The sequence below is a fragment of the Mauremys mutica genome, unplaced genomic scaffold (genome assembly GCF_020497125.1).
Source record: "Mauremys mutica isolate MM-2020 ecotype Southern unplaced genomic scaffold, ASM2049712v1 000553F_np12_obj, whole genome shotgun sequence".
NCBI lineage: Eukaryota > Metazoa > Chordata > Testudines > Geoemydidae > Mauremys > Mauremys mutica.
Window position 1 is genome coordinate 188,299 of NW_025423002.1, and position 13,599 is coordinate 201,897.

At 71.0% G+C, this 13,599-nt stretch overlaps 1 protein-coding gene across 5 annotated transcripts in view; it reads left to right on the forward strand.

The window, feature by feature from the left end:
• Window positions 1-13,599, forward strand: part of PLXNB3 (plexin B3) — a 43,196-nt gene that overhangs the window by 17,739 nt on the left and 11,858 nt on the right. For 2 of the 5 annotated variants that reach the window (XM_045000613.1, XM_045000614.1), the window contains exons 11-27: window positions 196-324; window positions 465-672; window positions 1,469-1,641; window positions 2,035-2,183; window positions 3,317-3,422; window positions 3,889-4,019; window positions 4,107-4,283; window positions 4,925-5,117; window positions 5,217-5,456; window positions 5,591-5,752; window positions 5,993-6,141; window positions 6,835-6,935; window positions 8,916-9,133; window positions 9,966-10,144; window positions 11,569-11,635; window positions 11,993-12,308; window positions 13,006-13,109. In XM_045000613.1, the coding sequence (XP_044856548.1) occupies window positions 196-324; window positions 465-672; window positions 1,469-1,641; window positions 2,035-2,183; window positions 3,317-3,422; window positions 3,889-4,019; window positions 4,107-4,283; window positions 4,925-5,117; window positions 5,217-5,456; window positions 5,591-5,752; window positions 5,993-6,141; window positions 6,835-6,935; window positions 8,916-9,133; window positions 9,966-10,144; window positions 11,569-11,635; window positions 11,993-12,308; window positions 13,006-13,109 (2,802 nt within the window). Of the gene's footprint in view, window positions 1-195; window positions 325-464; window positions 673-1,468; window positions 1,642-2,034; window positions 2,184-3,316; window positions 3,423-3,888; window positions 4,020-4,106; window positions 4,284-4,924; window positions 5,118-5,216; window positions 5,457-5,590; window positions 5,753-5,992; window positions 6,142-6,834; window positions 6,936-8,915; window positions 9,134-9,965; window positions 10,145-11,568; window positions 11,636-11,992; window positions 12,376-13,005; window positions 13,110-13,599 lie in introns of all 5 variants that reach the window. The other 3 variants (XR_006575549.1, XR_006575550.1, XM_045000615.1) reach the window with 3 other exon arrangements.

Sequence of the window (13,599 nt, forward strand, 5' to 3'; positions counted from 1 at the left end):
GTCAGGGTTGGGGGGAAGGGGACCCAGGCGTCCGGGTCAGTATCTCGGGGAGGGGGCGTCGGGGAAGGGGACCCAGGCGTCCGGGATGGCATGTCAGGGTTGGGGGGAATGCGGAAGGGGACCCAGGCGTCCGGGACAGCCCCGTCGGTGCTTCCCTCCAGGTTGCTCCCCCAGTCTAACCCCCTCTGCCCTCAGGTCCGGGAGGGCGGCCCCTGGGGTCCGGAGGCCTGCCCCAGCCTGGGGGGCATCGAGGGGACCCCCCTGGTGCCCGTGGGGGTGGCTGTGCCCCTGAGCCTGGTGGCCCACAACCTGCAGCTTCTGGGGGTGAGTGGGGGGGCTGGGGGCCGGGGGATGGGGTGTGGGGGGCAGGCTGGTCTCACTCTCTCCCCCACCCCCGTTGCCATGGGTACACTGGGCTGTTGGGGGGGTCAGGCCTGATCTCACTCTCCACCCCCCTCACGCAGGACCCGTTGCCACGGTTACACTGCGTGGTGGAGGTGGGGGGAGCACCTATGTCGGTGGAGGCGTCGCTGGACGAGGAGGGGGGGGCCCAGCGGGTCCGGTGCCGCCCCCACGTGTACAGCTACTCCCAGCCCCCCCCCCAGCTCCCAGCCCCCCTCTACGTCTCCGCAGGGGGCGCGGGGCGCCTGGACAACCGGGGGGACCTGCATGGTGAGTGGGGAGGGGGCGCTGCGAGCTTCCTCGCGGCAGTGCCCCGGGGGCGGGGAGTGGGCACCAGGGACACGCCCAGTGCTGCCAGCTTCCCCGTGGCAGTGCTGTGGGGGTGGGGAGGGGACACTGCGAGCTTCCCCGTGGCAGTGCCGTGGGGGTGGGGAGGGGGCGCTGCGAGCTTCCCCGTGGCGGTGCCCTGGGGGGCGGGGAGGGGGTGCTGTGAGCTTCCCCGTGGCGGTGCCCTGGGGGGCGGGGAGGGGGTGCTGTGAGCTTCCCCGTGGCGGTGCCCTGGGGGGCGCGGAGGGGGCGCTGTGAGCTTCCCCGTGGCGGTGCCCTGGGGGGCGGGGAGGGGGCGCTGCCAGCTTCCCCGTGGCGGTGCCCTGGGGGGCGGGGAGGGGGCGCTGCCAGTTTCCCCGTGGTGGTGCCGTGTGGGGCAGGTGGGGGCGCTGCCAGCTTCCCGGCGGCGGTGCCCTGGGGGGCGGGGAGGGGGCGCTGCGAGCTTCCCCGCGGCGGTGCCCTGGGGGCGGGGAGGGGGCGCTGCGAGCTTCCCAGTGGCGGTGCCCTGGGGGGCGGGGAGGGGGCGCTGCGCGCTTCCCCGCGGCGGTGCCCTGGGGGGCGGGGAGGGGGCGCTGCGAGCTTCCCCGCGGCGGTGCCCTGGGGGGCGGGGAGGGGGCGCTGCGAGCTTCCCCGCGGCGGTGCCCTGGGGGGCGGGGAGGGGGCGCTGCGAGCTTCCCCGCGGCGGTGCCCTGGGGGGCGGGGAGGGGGACACCGCTGATCTCCCTTTCTGCCCCCCCAGTGACCCTCTACAACTGCTCCGTGGGGCGGGCTGACTGCAGCCACTGCCTGGCAGCCCCCCTGGAGCTGGGCTGTGTCTGGTGCCCGGCCGGGGGGGGCCCCGGCTGCCGCTACCGGGACCTCTGCCCCCCTGGCGCCGCCGAGCCCCTCTGCCCCACCCCCATCATCCAGGCGGTGAGACTGGGATGAGGGGGGGAGATTGGGCTAGAGGGACCGTGGGTGATGCCGGGCTGGGGCACAGGGGGGCACGGACGCTGGCCCATGGCCATGCGGGGGGGAGGCTGTGCTGGGGGGAGAAGTTGGGCCGGGGGGGCGGGTTGGAGGGAGGCCGGGCTGGGGGGTGAAGTTGGGCCGGGGGGGCGGGCGGGGGGGAGGCGGGTTGGAGGGAGGCCGGGCTGGGGGGTGAAGTTGGGCCGGGGGGGCGGGCGGGGGGGTGAAGTTGGGCCGGGGGGGCGGGTTGGAGGGAGGCCGGGCTGGGGGGAGAAGTTGGGCTGGGGGGTGAAGTTGGGCCGGGGGGGAGGCGGGTGGGGGGGAGGCCGGGCTGGGGGTAACTTTGCCTCCCCCCAGATCCAGCCCCACAGCAGCCCCCTGGAGGGGGGGGTGTCCCTCACCATCACGGGCTCCAACCTGGGCCGGCGCCTGGCGGACGTGGGCTCGGTGCGGGCGGCCGGCCGGCCCTGCACCCCCGACCCCGCCCTCTACCGCGTCTCCACACGGTAAGGGGTGCCCCCGCCCCCCGCTGCGAGCTTCCCCCAGCAGTGCCCTCACCCCACTGCCCGCCCCCCGCTGCGAGCTTCCCCTAGCACTGCCCTCGCCCCACTGCCCGCCCCCCCGCTGCGAGCTTCCCCTAGCAGTGCCCTCACCCCACTGCCCGCCCCGCGCTGCGAGCTTCCCCCAGCCCCACTGCCCGCCCCCCGCTGCGAGCTTCCCCCAGCAGTGCCCTCGCCCCACTGCCCGCTCCCCGCTGCGAGCTTCCCCTAGCAGTGCCCTCGCCCCACTGCCCGCCCCCCGCTGCGAGCTTCCCCTAGCAGTGCCCTCGCCCCACTGCCCGCTCCCCCGCTGCGAGCTTTCCCCAGCCCCACTGCCCACCCCCCGCTGTGAGCTTCCCCCAGCAGTGCCCACGCCCCACTGCCCGCCCCCCGCTGCGAGCTTCCCCTAGCAGTGCCCTCGCCCCACTGCCCGCCCCCCGCTGCGAGCTTCCCCTAGCAGTGCCCTCACCCCACTGCCCGCCCCCCGCTGCGAGCTTCCCCTAGCAGTGCCCTCGCCCCACTGCCCGCCCCCCCGCTGCGAGCTTCCCCCAGCCCCACTGCCCGCCCCCCGCTGCGAGCTTCCCCCAGCAGTGCCCCCAGCCCCCCAGAAGTGCATATCTTGTCCCGGTCAATGGCCCGTTGGGCCGTCCAAGCCACAGAGGGTCTGTCATGGCCCGAGTAGCAGTTCTCCAAACCCTCCAGCCCAACACCCGGGTGCCACGGACTCCTGCCCGTCTCGGGCTCCACACGCCCTCCGGGGGGGCAGCCCCGGGTAGGTGAGAGCCACGCTGTCGACCGCCCCCTGCCTGGCACTGACACCTGCCTGGGGCGGCCAGGGGGCTTTGGGCACCACCAGTCTCCTAACTGGACACATGGTGATGTCATCGCAGCCTAACGGGACAATGATGTTCAGCAGATTATGAGTTTGCAAATGATACCTCACAAGGCAAACACTACACAACACGTGTTGTCATCATGTAAAAGTGGGGAACGTGGGGCGCAGGGTGTCACATCAGGGTATGGGGTATCAGGGTTCCCCCCAACAGCATTCCCCAGTGCTGCGAGCTTCCCCACAGCAGTGCCCCTTCTCCCCCCCACAGGATCGTGTGCCAGGTCTCTCTAGGGCAGAGGGGCGTCTCTGGCCCCGTTGAGGTCACCGTGGGGAACCGGCCCCCCGGCATCTCTGCCGACCACTTCACCTATCAGGTCAGCACGGGCTGGAACTGGGGGTGCTGGAGTCATGATGTGGGGGGTGGGCACACCGGGGGGGGGGGCAGGAGCCCTCTCTCTGCTGCTGGGAACTTCCCTGAGCAGTGTCCCCAACCAGGCTTATCCCAGCACTGTGAGCTTCCCCCCAGCAGTGCCCCAGTGGGGTCTGTCCCAGCGCTGTGAGCTTCCCCCCAGCAGTGCCCCAGTGGGGTCTGTCCCAGCGCTGCGAGCTTCCCCCAGCAGTGCCCCAGTGGGGTCTGTCCCAGCGCTGTGAGCTTCCCCCCAGCAGTGCCCCAGTGGGGTCTGTCCCAGCACTGTGAGCTTCCCCCCAGCAGTGCCCCAGTTGGGTCTGTCCCAGCGCTGCGAGCTTCCCCCAGCAGTGCCCCAGTGGGGTCTGTCCCAGCGCTGTGAGCTTCCCCCCAGGAGTGCCCTTTCTCCTGTAATGGGTTCCTCCCCCCGCCAGGACCCCACCCTGCAGGAGCTGCACCCCAGGATGGGCCCCATGGCAGGGGGCACCCGACTGACCCTCCTAGGGGAGGAGCTGCTGACGGGCGACCAGATCGCAGCCTTCGTGGGAGATCTTCCCTGTACCATGTGAGTCCCCCCCACCCTCCTGGCTCACCCCCCACTCCCCAATAGTTCTGCCCCCCATGGCTAAACCCCCTCTATCCCCCCGCCCAGAGTGGCCCCCGTGGAGCCCACGGCCATTGTGTGCATGACCAGCCCCAGCCCAGAGCCGCGAGAGGCGTCCGTGCGGGTGCTGTACGGCCAGACAGAGCGCCGCCTGCAGGGGGGCACCTTCACCTACACCGCAAACCCCAACATCACCGGGGCGGAGCCAGCCACCAGCTTCCGGGGGTAAGCGATACGGGGGGGGGGGGGGGGGGCTGCGAGCTTCCCCCAGTACTGCCCCCAAGCGGGGTCACCGCCAGCGCTGCGAGCTTCCCCCAGCAGTGTCCCCAACCAGGGTCATCCCCAGCGCTGTGAGCTTCCCCCCAGCAGTGTCCCCAACCAGGGTCATCCCCAGCGCTGTGAGCCTCCCCCCAGCAGTGTCCCCAACCAGGGTCATCCCCAGCGCTGTGAGCTTCCCCCCAGCAGTGCCCCCAACCAAGGTCACCCCCAGCGCTGTGAGCTTCCCCCCAGCAGTGCCCCCAACCAAGGTCACCCCCAGCACTGTGAGCTTCCTCCTAGCAGTGTCCCCAGGCGGGGTCACCCCCAGCGCTGTGAGCTTCCCCCCAGCAGTGTCCCCAGCCAGGGTCATCCCCAGCGCTGTGGGCTTCCCCCCAGCAGTGCCCCCAACCAAGGTCACCCCCAGCGCCGTGAGCTTCCTCCTAGCAGTGTCCCCAGGCAGGGTCACCCCCAGCGCTGTGAGCTTCCTCCTAGCAGTGTCCCCAGGCAGGGTCACCCCCAGAGCTGCGAGCTTCCCCCAGCAGTGCCCTCAGCTGAAAAGTAGATTCCAGCCCTTTCCCCGAGACTCACCCGGACTCCTGGGTTCGCAGGGGCGGGCGGTTCATCCGCGTGGAGGGCACCCACCTGGACGTGGTGCAGCAGCCGCTCATCAAGGCTGTGCTGGTGCCGGGGGGGCCGGATGGCAGCAGGGGGAGCCGGAGGAAGAAGAGGCGGTGCTGGGGGCCCCCCTGGGCCCTGCTGACCCCCCCACGCCCCTGCTCCATGGTGGGGGACCTGCTGGAGGTGAGCCGGGGAGCAGGAGCGGGGGCTGGGGTATAGGGGGGCCAGGGAGTTGAGGCCTGAGAGGGGGCCGCTGGCTCTGACCCCCCTGCGTCCCCGCAGTGCTGGGAGCCCTGCTGCCCCAACTCCTCGGCGCTAATGCTCTGCCCTACGCCGGCTGTGCCCCCCGGCGCGCCCCTGCGGGACCTGCTCTTCGTGCTGGACGGGGTGCGGCTCAGCTTCGCCGTGGCCAGCGGGGGGCGCCCCTTCGCCTACGCCCCCGACCCCCAGCTGCGCTGGCTGGGCCGCGGGGCCCCCGGCGCCCCCTACAGCCTCAAGCCAGGGAACGTGCTGCACGTGGAGGTGAGGGGGGAGGGGAGTTAGCTGGGGGTTGGGGGAAGGGGGGAGGCTGCAGGGGAGGGGGTTGCAGGGAAGGAGGGGTGGGGCCAGGGGAGGGGACCCCCCCCAGCTGTGTGTCTGTCTGTCTGTCCCGGCAGGGGGACGGGCTGACCCTGGGGATCTCCAAGGAGGAGGTGCTGGTGCGGGTGGGGGAAGGGCTCTGCACCGTCAAGACTCTGACCCGCACCCACCTGTACTGCGAGCCCCCCCTGCGTCCCCCCCGGCCCCTCAACGTCTCCGCTGGCCTGCCCGAGTTCATCGTGAGTGTGGGTCAGATCTGGGGGGCTGGGCCCCTTTCTCGGGTGGGGGAGGGGAGATTGGGGGGCCTGGGCCCATTTCTCAGGTGGGGGAGGGGCTGCAAGGGAAGTGTGGGGGAGGGGGCAGGAGCTGGGGGGAAAGTGGGGCCCTGGTCCTTTCCCCCCAGGTGGAGATGGGTGGTGTGGGGGAGGGTCTCTCTCTGCTCCCTGACACCCCCGTGTGTGTCCCCCCCCCCGCCCCAGGTGCAGATGGGGAACCTGCGTCTGGAGCTGGGCCGGGTTCGCTATGACACGGAGCCGACCCCCCGCTTCCCCCCCGAGGCGCAGGTTGGGCTGGGGGTGGGGGCGGCGCTGCTGGCCTTCATTGTGCTGCTCCTCATCCTCATGTACAGGTGTGCGGGTGGATAACAGCCTACTGCCGCTGCCGGGGGGGGGGGGGGCGGGTGGATAACACCCAACTGCCGCTGCCGGGGGGGGGCGGGTGGATAACAGCCTGCTGCCGGGGGGCGGGTGGATAACAGCCTACTGCCGCTGCCGGGGGGGGGGGGCGGGTGGATAACAGCCTACTGCCGCTGCCGGGGGGCGGGTGGATAACAGCCTACTGCCGCTGCCGGGGGGCGGGTGGATAACAGCCTACTGCCGCTGCCGGGGGGTGCGGGGTAACAGCCTACTGCTGCTGCTGGGTGATGGGGGGAAAACAGCCTACTGCTTCTGGGTAGTGGGAATGGGGTAACAGTCTATTGCTGCTGCTGGGGAATGGGGAGGGGGCAAGAAAAATCAGCTTTTTGGGGGGTTCTTTCCACCCTGCCTTCCCCCCACCATGGGCAAACTGTTGTGTCCCCCATCTCACCCACTAGAAGATAATAACCTACTAGTGCTGCTGGGGGAGGAGCATTCAGCAACTGGGGGGGTTCCTTCCACCCTGCCCCCCCCACTGGGTGAGGTACCCCCTCCCCGTATCCCTATACCACAGATATCCCTCCGCCAGCTCCTCCTAGATATCCCTCCGCCTGCCCCCTCCCCCCCCAGCGTAAGAGGATAACAACCTACTGCTCTTGCTGCCGGCTAACGGAGCCCCCCCGCAGGCGGAAGAGCAAGCAGGCCCTGCGGGATTATAAGAAGGTTCTGGTGCAGCTGGAGAACCTGGAGGTCAGCGTGGGGGACCAGTGCCGCAAGGAGTTCACCGGTACGGGGGGCATGAGGGGACTGGCGGAGGGATATGGGGGGGAGGCGGCAGAATAGCCATGAGGGAGAAATAGTCCCTGAGGAGTTGAAGGATATTGGGGCTGGAGGCGGTGAAGGGATATCTGGGGAGGGGTATCTTGAGGGGAACAAACGGGGTAGAGGGAGATGTGGGGGGAATAGTCCCTGGGCAGGGGGACAGGAGGTGGTGCAGGAATATCTGGGAGGAGAAATAGTCCCTGAGGGAAGTTGACAGGAGGTGGGGGGTCAATGGGGAAGTGGAGGGATATTGGGGGGAAGAGTCCCAGGGGGAAGTTGAAAGGGGTTGGCAGGAGCGGAGGGATATCAGGGGGAAGAGTCCCTGAGGGAAGTTGAAGGGGGTTGGCGGGAGTGGAGGGATATCAGGGGGAAGAGTCCCTGAGGGAAGTTGAAGGGGGTTGGCGGGAGCGGAGGGATATCAGGGGGAAGAGTCCCTGAGGGAAGTTGAAGGGGGTTGGCGGGAGCGGAGGGATATCAGGGGGAAGAGTCCCTGAGGGAAGTTGAAAGGGGTTGGCGGGAGTGGAGGGATATCGGGGAGAAGAGTCCCTGAGGGAAGTTGAAGGGGTTTGGCGGGAGTGGAGGGATATCGGGGAGAAGAGTCCCTGAGGGAAGTTGAAGGGGGTTGGCGGGAGCGGAGGGATATCGGGGGGAAGAGTCCCTGAGGGAAGTTGAAGGGGGTTGGCGGGAGCGGAGGGATATCAGGGGGAAGAGTCCCTGAGGGAAGTTGAAGGGGGTTGGCGGGAGTGGAGGGATATCAGGGGGAAGAGTCCCTGAGGGAAGTTGAAAGGGGTTGGCGGGAGCGGAGGGATATCAGGGGGAAGAGTCCCTGAGGGAAGTTGAAGGGGGTTGGCGGGAGTGGAGGGATATCAGGGGGAAGAGTCCCTGCGGGAAGTTGAAGGGGGTTGGCGGGAGTGGAGGGATATCGGGGAGAAGAGTCCCTGAGGGAAGTTGAAGGGGGTTGGCGGGAGCGGAGGGATATCAGGGGGAAGAGTCCCTGAGGGAAGTTGAAGGCAGTTGGCGGGAGTGGAGGGATATCGGGAGGGGGGTGAGAGTGTGGGGGGAAGTTGAGGGTGGGGTGTTGGTGGGGTGGAGGGATATCAGGGGGAAGAGTCCCTGAGGGAAGTTGAAGGGGGTTGGCGGGAGCGGAGGGATATCAGGGGGAAGAGTCCCTGAGGGAAGTTGAAGGGGGTTGGCGGGAGCGGAGGGATATGTGGGAGGGGAAATAGTCCCTGAGGGAAGTTGAAGGCAGTTGGCGGGAGTGGAGGGATATCGGGAGGGGGGTGAGAGTGCAGGGGGAAGTTGGTGGGGTGGAGGGATATCGGGGAGAAGAGTCCCTGAGGGAAGTTGTCAGACGGTTGACAAGAGTTGAGGGATACTGGGGGGAAGAGTCCCAGGAGGAAGTTGATGGGGGGAGTTGGAAGGAGTAGAGGGATATCGGCAAGTGGAAATAGTCTCTGAGGGAAGTTTTGGCAGGGCCTGGGTGGAAGGCTACCTGGGAGGGGAAGTCGTCGCCGGGGGGGCCGGGGGGAAGTCGTCCCCGGGGGACGTGGGGGGCCGGGGGGGAAGGTGTCTGGGAGGGGAAGTCGTCCCCGGGGGGCCGGGGGGGAAGGTATCTGGGACGGGAAGTCCCCGGGGGACGTGGGGGGCCGGGGAGGAAGGTGTCTGGGAGGGGAAGTCGTCCCGGGGGGGCCGGGGGGAAGGTATCTGGGAGGGGAAGTCGTCCCCGGGGGACGTGGGGGGCTGGGGGGGGAAGGTGTCTGGGAGGGGAAGTCCCCGGGGGACGTGGGGGGCCGGGGAGGAAGGTGTCTGGGAGGGGAAGTCGTCCCCGGGGGGCCGGGGGGGAAGGTATCTGGGGGGGGAAGTCGTCCCCGGGGGGCCGGGGAGAAGGTGTCTGGGGGAGCGGTCAGTGGGGGGCAGGAGGTGACCCCTCCTTGCCGCCCCACAGACCTGATGACGGAGATGACGGACTTGAGCGGGGAGCTGGAGGGCTCAGGGATCCCCTTCCTGGACTACGGCACCTACGCCCAGCGCGTTTTCTTCCCCGGCCAGGGGGGGGCGCCGGCGTGGCGGGGGGCCGAGCTGCCCGAGGGGCGCAGGGCCACCGTGGAGCAGGGCCTGGCCCAGCTCTCCAGCCTGCTCAACAGCAAGGCCTTCCTGCTGACGGTGAGAGCGGGGCCGGGGGGCAGAGAGTCGGGGGGCACTGGGTGGGGAGCTCTCCAGCCTGCTCAACTGCAAGGCCTCCCCATCGTGGTGAGAGCGGGGCCGGGGGTTATGGGGGCACATGGGGTGGGGATGATTGGGTTTCAGGGGTGTTGGTGTATGGGGTACATGGGGGTCCTGGGTACAGAGTCTATGGGGTACATGGAGCAGGACTATGGAGGTCCAGGGGGCTGGGGGGTACAGGTAGTACAATGGCAGAGGGATATTGGCGTTGGGGGTACAGGGATTATGGGGGTATGGGGGAAGGGGGCTATGGGGTACCGGGGGCAGGGCTATGGGGGTTCAGGGGCTATGGGGGTACGGGGAGTATGGGTGAAGTGGGCTATGGGGGTTCAGGGCCTATGGGGTACAAGGGCAGGGGGTTATTAGCATACAGGGGCAGGGCTATGAGAGTACAGGGATTATGGGGGATGGGCAGGGCTATGGGGTACAGGGAGTATGGGGGCATGGGGCTATGGAGTACAGGGGGCAGGGCTATGAGAGTACAGGGATTATGGGGGATGGGCAGGGTGTTATGGGGGTACAGGGAGTACGGGGGACGGGCAGGGGGTTATGGGGGACGGAGTTATGGGGGACGGGGTTATTGGCATACGGGGCAGGGCCATGGGGTACAGGGAGTTATGGGGGACAGGCAGGGGGCTATAGGGGACCCGGTGGGTGGGGGGACGGCACAACGCTGCCCAGGGAGGGAGCGACAGGGCGCTTGGGGGACCGGGCGCAGCCCCGGGCATGGGGGGGACACCCCCCCACGCTGACCCCCCTCCCGGCCCCACAGCTGATCCACACGCTGGAGGGGCAGGCGTCGTTCTCGCGGCAGGACCGGTGCCAGGCGGCCTCGCTGCTGGCGCTGGCGCTGCACGGGCGGCTGGAGTACCTGACCGACGTCATGCAGAGCCTGCTGGGCGAGCTGGCGCAGCGCCACGTGGCACGCAACCCCAAGCTCATGCTGCGCAGGTCAGCCCCCCCTCGCCCCTCCGGGGGGCCCCCCGGCCTGCTCCGCCAAGGGGGCAGAGGGAGTGCCCCTGGCTAGTGGGGAAAATACCAGAGCCCCCCGATCGCCCGGCCCCCGGGGCAGAGCCCCCCGATCGCCCGGCCCCCGGGGCAGAGCCCCCCGATCGCCCGGCCCCGCGGGCAGAGCCCCCCGATCGCCCGGCCCCGCGGGCAGAGCCCCCCGATCGCCCGGCCCCCAGGGGCAGAACCCCCCGATCGCCCGGCCCGGCGGGCAGAGCCCCCCGATCGCCCGGCCCCCAGGGGCAGAGCCCCCCGATCGCCCGGCCCCCAGGGGCAGAGCCCCCCGATCGCCCGGCCCGGCGGGCAGAGCCCCCCGATCGCCCGGCCCCCAGGGGCAGAGCCCCCCTATCCCCCGGCCCCCAGGGGCAGAGCCCCCCGATCGCCCGGCCCCGCGGGCAGAGCCCCCCGATCGCCCGGCCCCCAGGGGCAGAGCCCCCCAATCACCCGGCCCCCAGGGGCAGAGCCCCCCGATCGCCCGGCCCCCCGGGCAGAGCCCCCCGATCGCCCGGCCCCCAGGGGCAGAGCCCCCCGATCGCCCGGCCCCACGGGCAGAGCCCCCCGATCGCCCGGCCCCGCGGGCAGAGCCCCCCGATCGCCCGGCCCCTAGGGGCAGAGCCCCCCGATCGCCCGGCCCCGCGGGCAGAGCCCCCCGATCGCCCGGCCCCGGCGGCAAGGGCACCCGATCGCCCGGCCCCCAGGGGCAGAGCCCCCCGATCGCCCGGCCCCGCGGGCAGAGCCCCCCGATCGCCCGGCCCCCAGGGGCAGAGCCCCCCGATCGCCCGGCCCCGCGGGCAGAGCCCCCCGATCGCCCGGCCCCCAGGGGCAGAGCCCCCCGATCGCCCGGCCCCGCGGGCAGAGCCCCCCCATCGCCCGGCCCCCAGGGGCAGAGCCCCCCGATCGCCCGGCCCCGCGGGCAGAGCCCCCCGATCGCCCGGCCCCGCGGGCAGAGCCCCCCGATCGCCCGGCCCCTAGGGGCAGAGCCCCCCGATCGCCCGGCCCCGCGGGCAGAGCCCCCCGATCGCCCGGCCTGGGAATGCGGCTATTCCCCTCTGATGGGAGAACCAGCCATGGTGTGACCAGCACCAGCCCGGAGAGCTGCTGACACCACGGGGGGCACCCGGCAAACCCCTGGGGGGCGCCAGGTCCAGCCCGGCCCCTTCTCCTGGCAGCCTGGCACGGGGGGGCGGGGGCTGGTTCGTTGCCATTGGAACCTGCCCCCCGGGGGTACAGGGGAGGATTGGGCGGGAGGTAGATGGGCTGCACTAGGGGAGGGGAATGGAGAGATGGGGGGCAGGAAGGTGCCAGTGGGGTGAGCAGGGTCTGGGGGCGTCTCACAGCGAACCCCACTGAATCCCTGCACCCCACAGGACGGAGACCATGGTGGAAAAGCTGCTGACTAACTGGATGTCCATCTGCATGTACTCCTACCTGCGGGTGAGTGCCCGGACGCCGGGGTCCTGTCCCGGCGGGGATGAGAGCAGGGGGGCGGGGAGCCAGGACGCCTGGGTTCTCTGAGAGGGGAGAGGGGGCTGGGGGGTGAGAGCAGGGGGGTTGGGGGCCAGGGCTCCTGGGTTCTCTGAGAGGGGAGATGGGTCGGGGGGGTTAGAGTGACGGGGGGTGGGGAGCCAGGACTCCTGGGTTCTCTGGGAGGGGTGAGGTCTGGGGGGTGAGAGCAGGGGGGCCTGGAGGCCAGGACTCCTGGGTTCTCTGGGGAGAGAGTGGTCTGGGGAGCCAGAGTGGGGGGAGGCTGTGGCCCCGGACGCCTGGGTCCCACCCTCTGTGTCTCCCCAGGAGGTGGCGGGCGAACCCCTGTACCTGCTGTTCCGGGCCATCAAGTGGCAGGTGGACAAGGGGCCGGTGGATGCGGTGACGGGCCAGGCCAAGCGGACGCTGAGCGACGGGCGCCTGCTGTGGGAGGACGTGCCCGTCCGGCCCCTGACGCTGAGCGTGCTGCTGCGGGGGGCGCCGGGGGGCGCCGGGGGGCAGCGGGTGCCCGCCCGCGTCCTCGACACCGACACCATCAGCCAGGTCAAGGAGAAGATCCTGGACCAGGTCTACAGGGGGGTGCCCTTCTCCCAGCGCCCCCCGGCCCACGCGCTGGACCTGGGTGAGGGGGGGCAGGTCTGTGGGGCAGGGCCTCTCCCAGTGCCCCCCGGCCCACGCGCTGGACCTGGGTGAGGGGGGGCAGGTCTGTGGGGCAGGGCCTCTCCCAGCGCCCCCCGGCCCACGCGCTGGGAATGGGGGGGCAGGTCTATGGGGCAGGGCCTCTCCCAGCGCCCCCCGGCCCACGCGCTGGGAATGGGGGGGGCAGGTCTGTGGGGCAGGGCCTCTCCCAGCGCCCCCCGGCCCACGCGCTGGGAATGGGGGGGGCAGGTCTGTGGGGCAGGGCCTCCCCCCGGGCCCCCCGGCCCACGCGCTGGGAATGGGGGGGGCAGGTCTGTGGGGCAGGGCCTCTCCCAGCGCCCCCCGGCCCACGCGCTGGGAATGGGGGGGGCAGGTCTGTGGGGTAGGGCCTCTCCCAGCGCCCCCCGGCCCACGCGCTGGGAATGGGGGGGGGCAGGTCTGTGGGGCAGGGCCTCTCCCAGCGCCCCCAGCCCACGCGCTGGGAATGGGGGGGGCAGGTCTGTGGGGCAGGGCCTCTCCCAGCGCCCCCCGGCCCACGCGCTGGGAATGGGGGGGGGCAGGTCTGTGGGGCAGGGCCTCTCCCAGTGCCCCACGCCCTGTGTATGGGCTGCGGTAGGGGCAGTGTGCGCATGGGGGGGGCAGAGGGGCCCCTCTCACACCATGTCCCTGTCGCCCCCCAGAGTGGCGCTCGGGCGTGGCCGGTCACCTGACCCTGTCTGACCAGGACCTGACGTCCGTCACCCACAATGGGTGGAAGAGACTCAACACCCTGCAGCACTACAAGGTGAGGGTCCCGGACGCCTGGGTTCCCTCCCCAGCTCTGGGTGGAGAGTGGGGTCTGGGGTCCCGGACCCCTGGGTTCCCTCCCCAGCTCTGGGTGGAGAGTGGGGTCTGGGGTCCCGGACCCCTGGGTTCCCTCCCCAGCTCTGGGTGGAGAGTGGGGTCTCGGGTCCCGGACGCCTGGGTTCCCTCCCCAGCTCTGGGTGGAGAGTGGGGTCTTGGGTCCCGGACCCCTGGCTTCCCTCCCCGGCTCCGGGTGGAGAGTGGGGTCTGGGGTCCCGGACGCCTGGGTTCCCTCCCCGGCTCTGGGTGGAGAGTGGGGTCTGGGGTCCCGGACGCCTGGGTTCCCTCCCCGGCTCTGGGTGGAGAGTGGGGTCTTGGGTCCCGGACCCCTGGGTTCCCTCCCCGGCTCTGGGTGGAGAGTGGGGTCTGGGGTCCCGGACCCCTGGGTTCCCTCCCCAGCTCTGGGTGGAGAGTGGGGTCTGGGGTCCCGG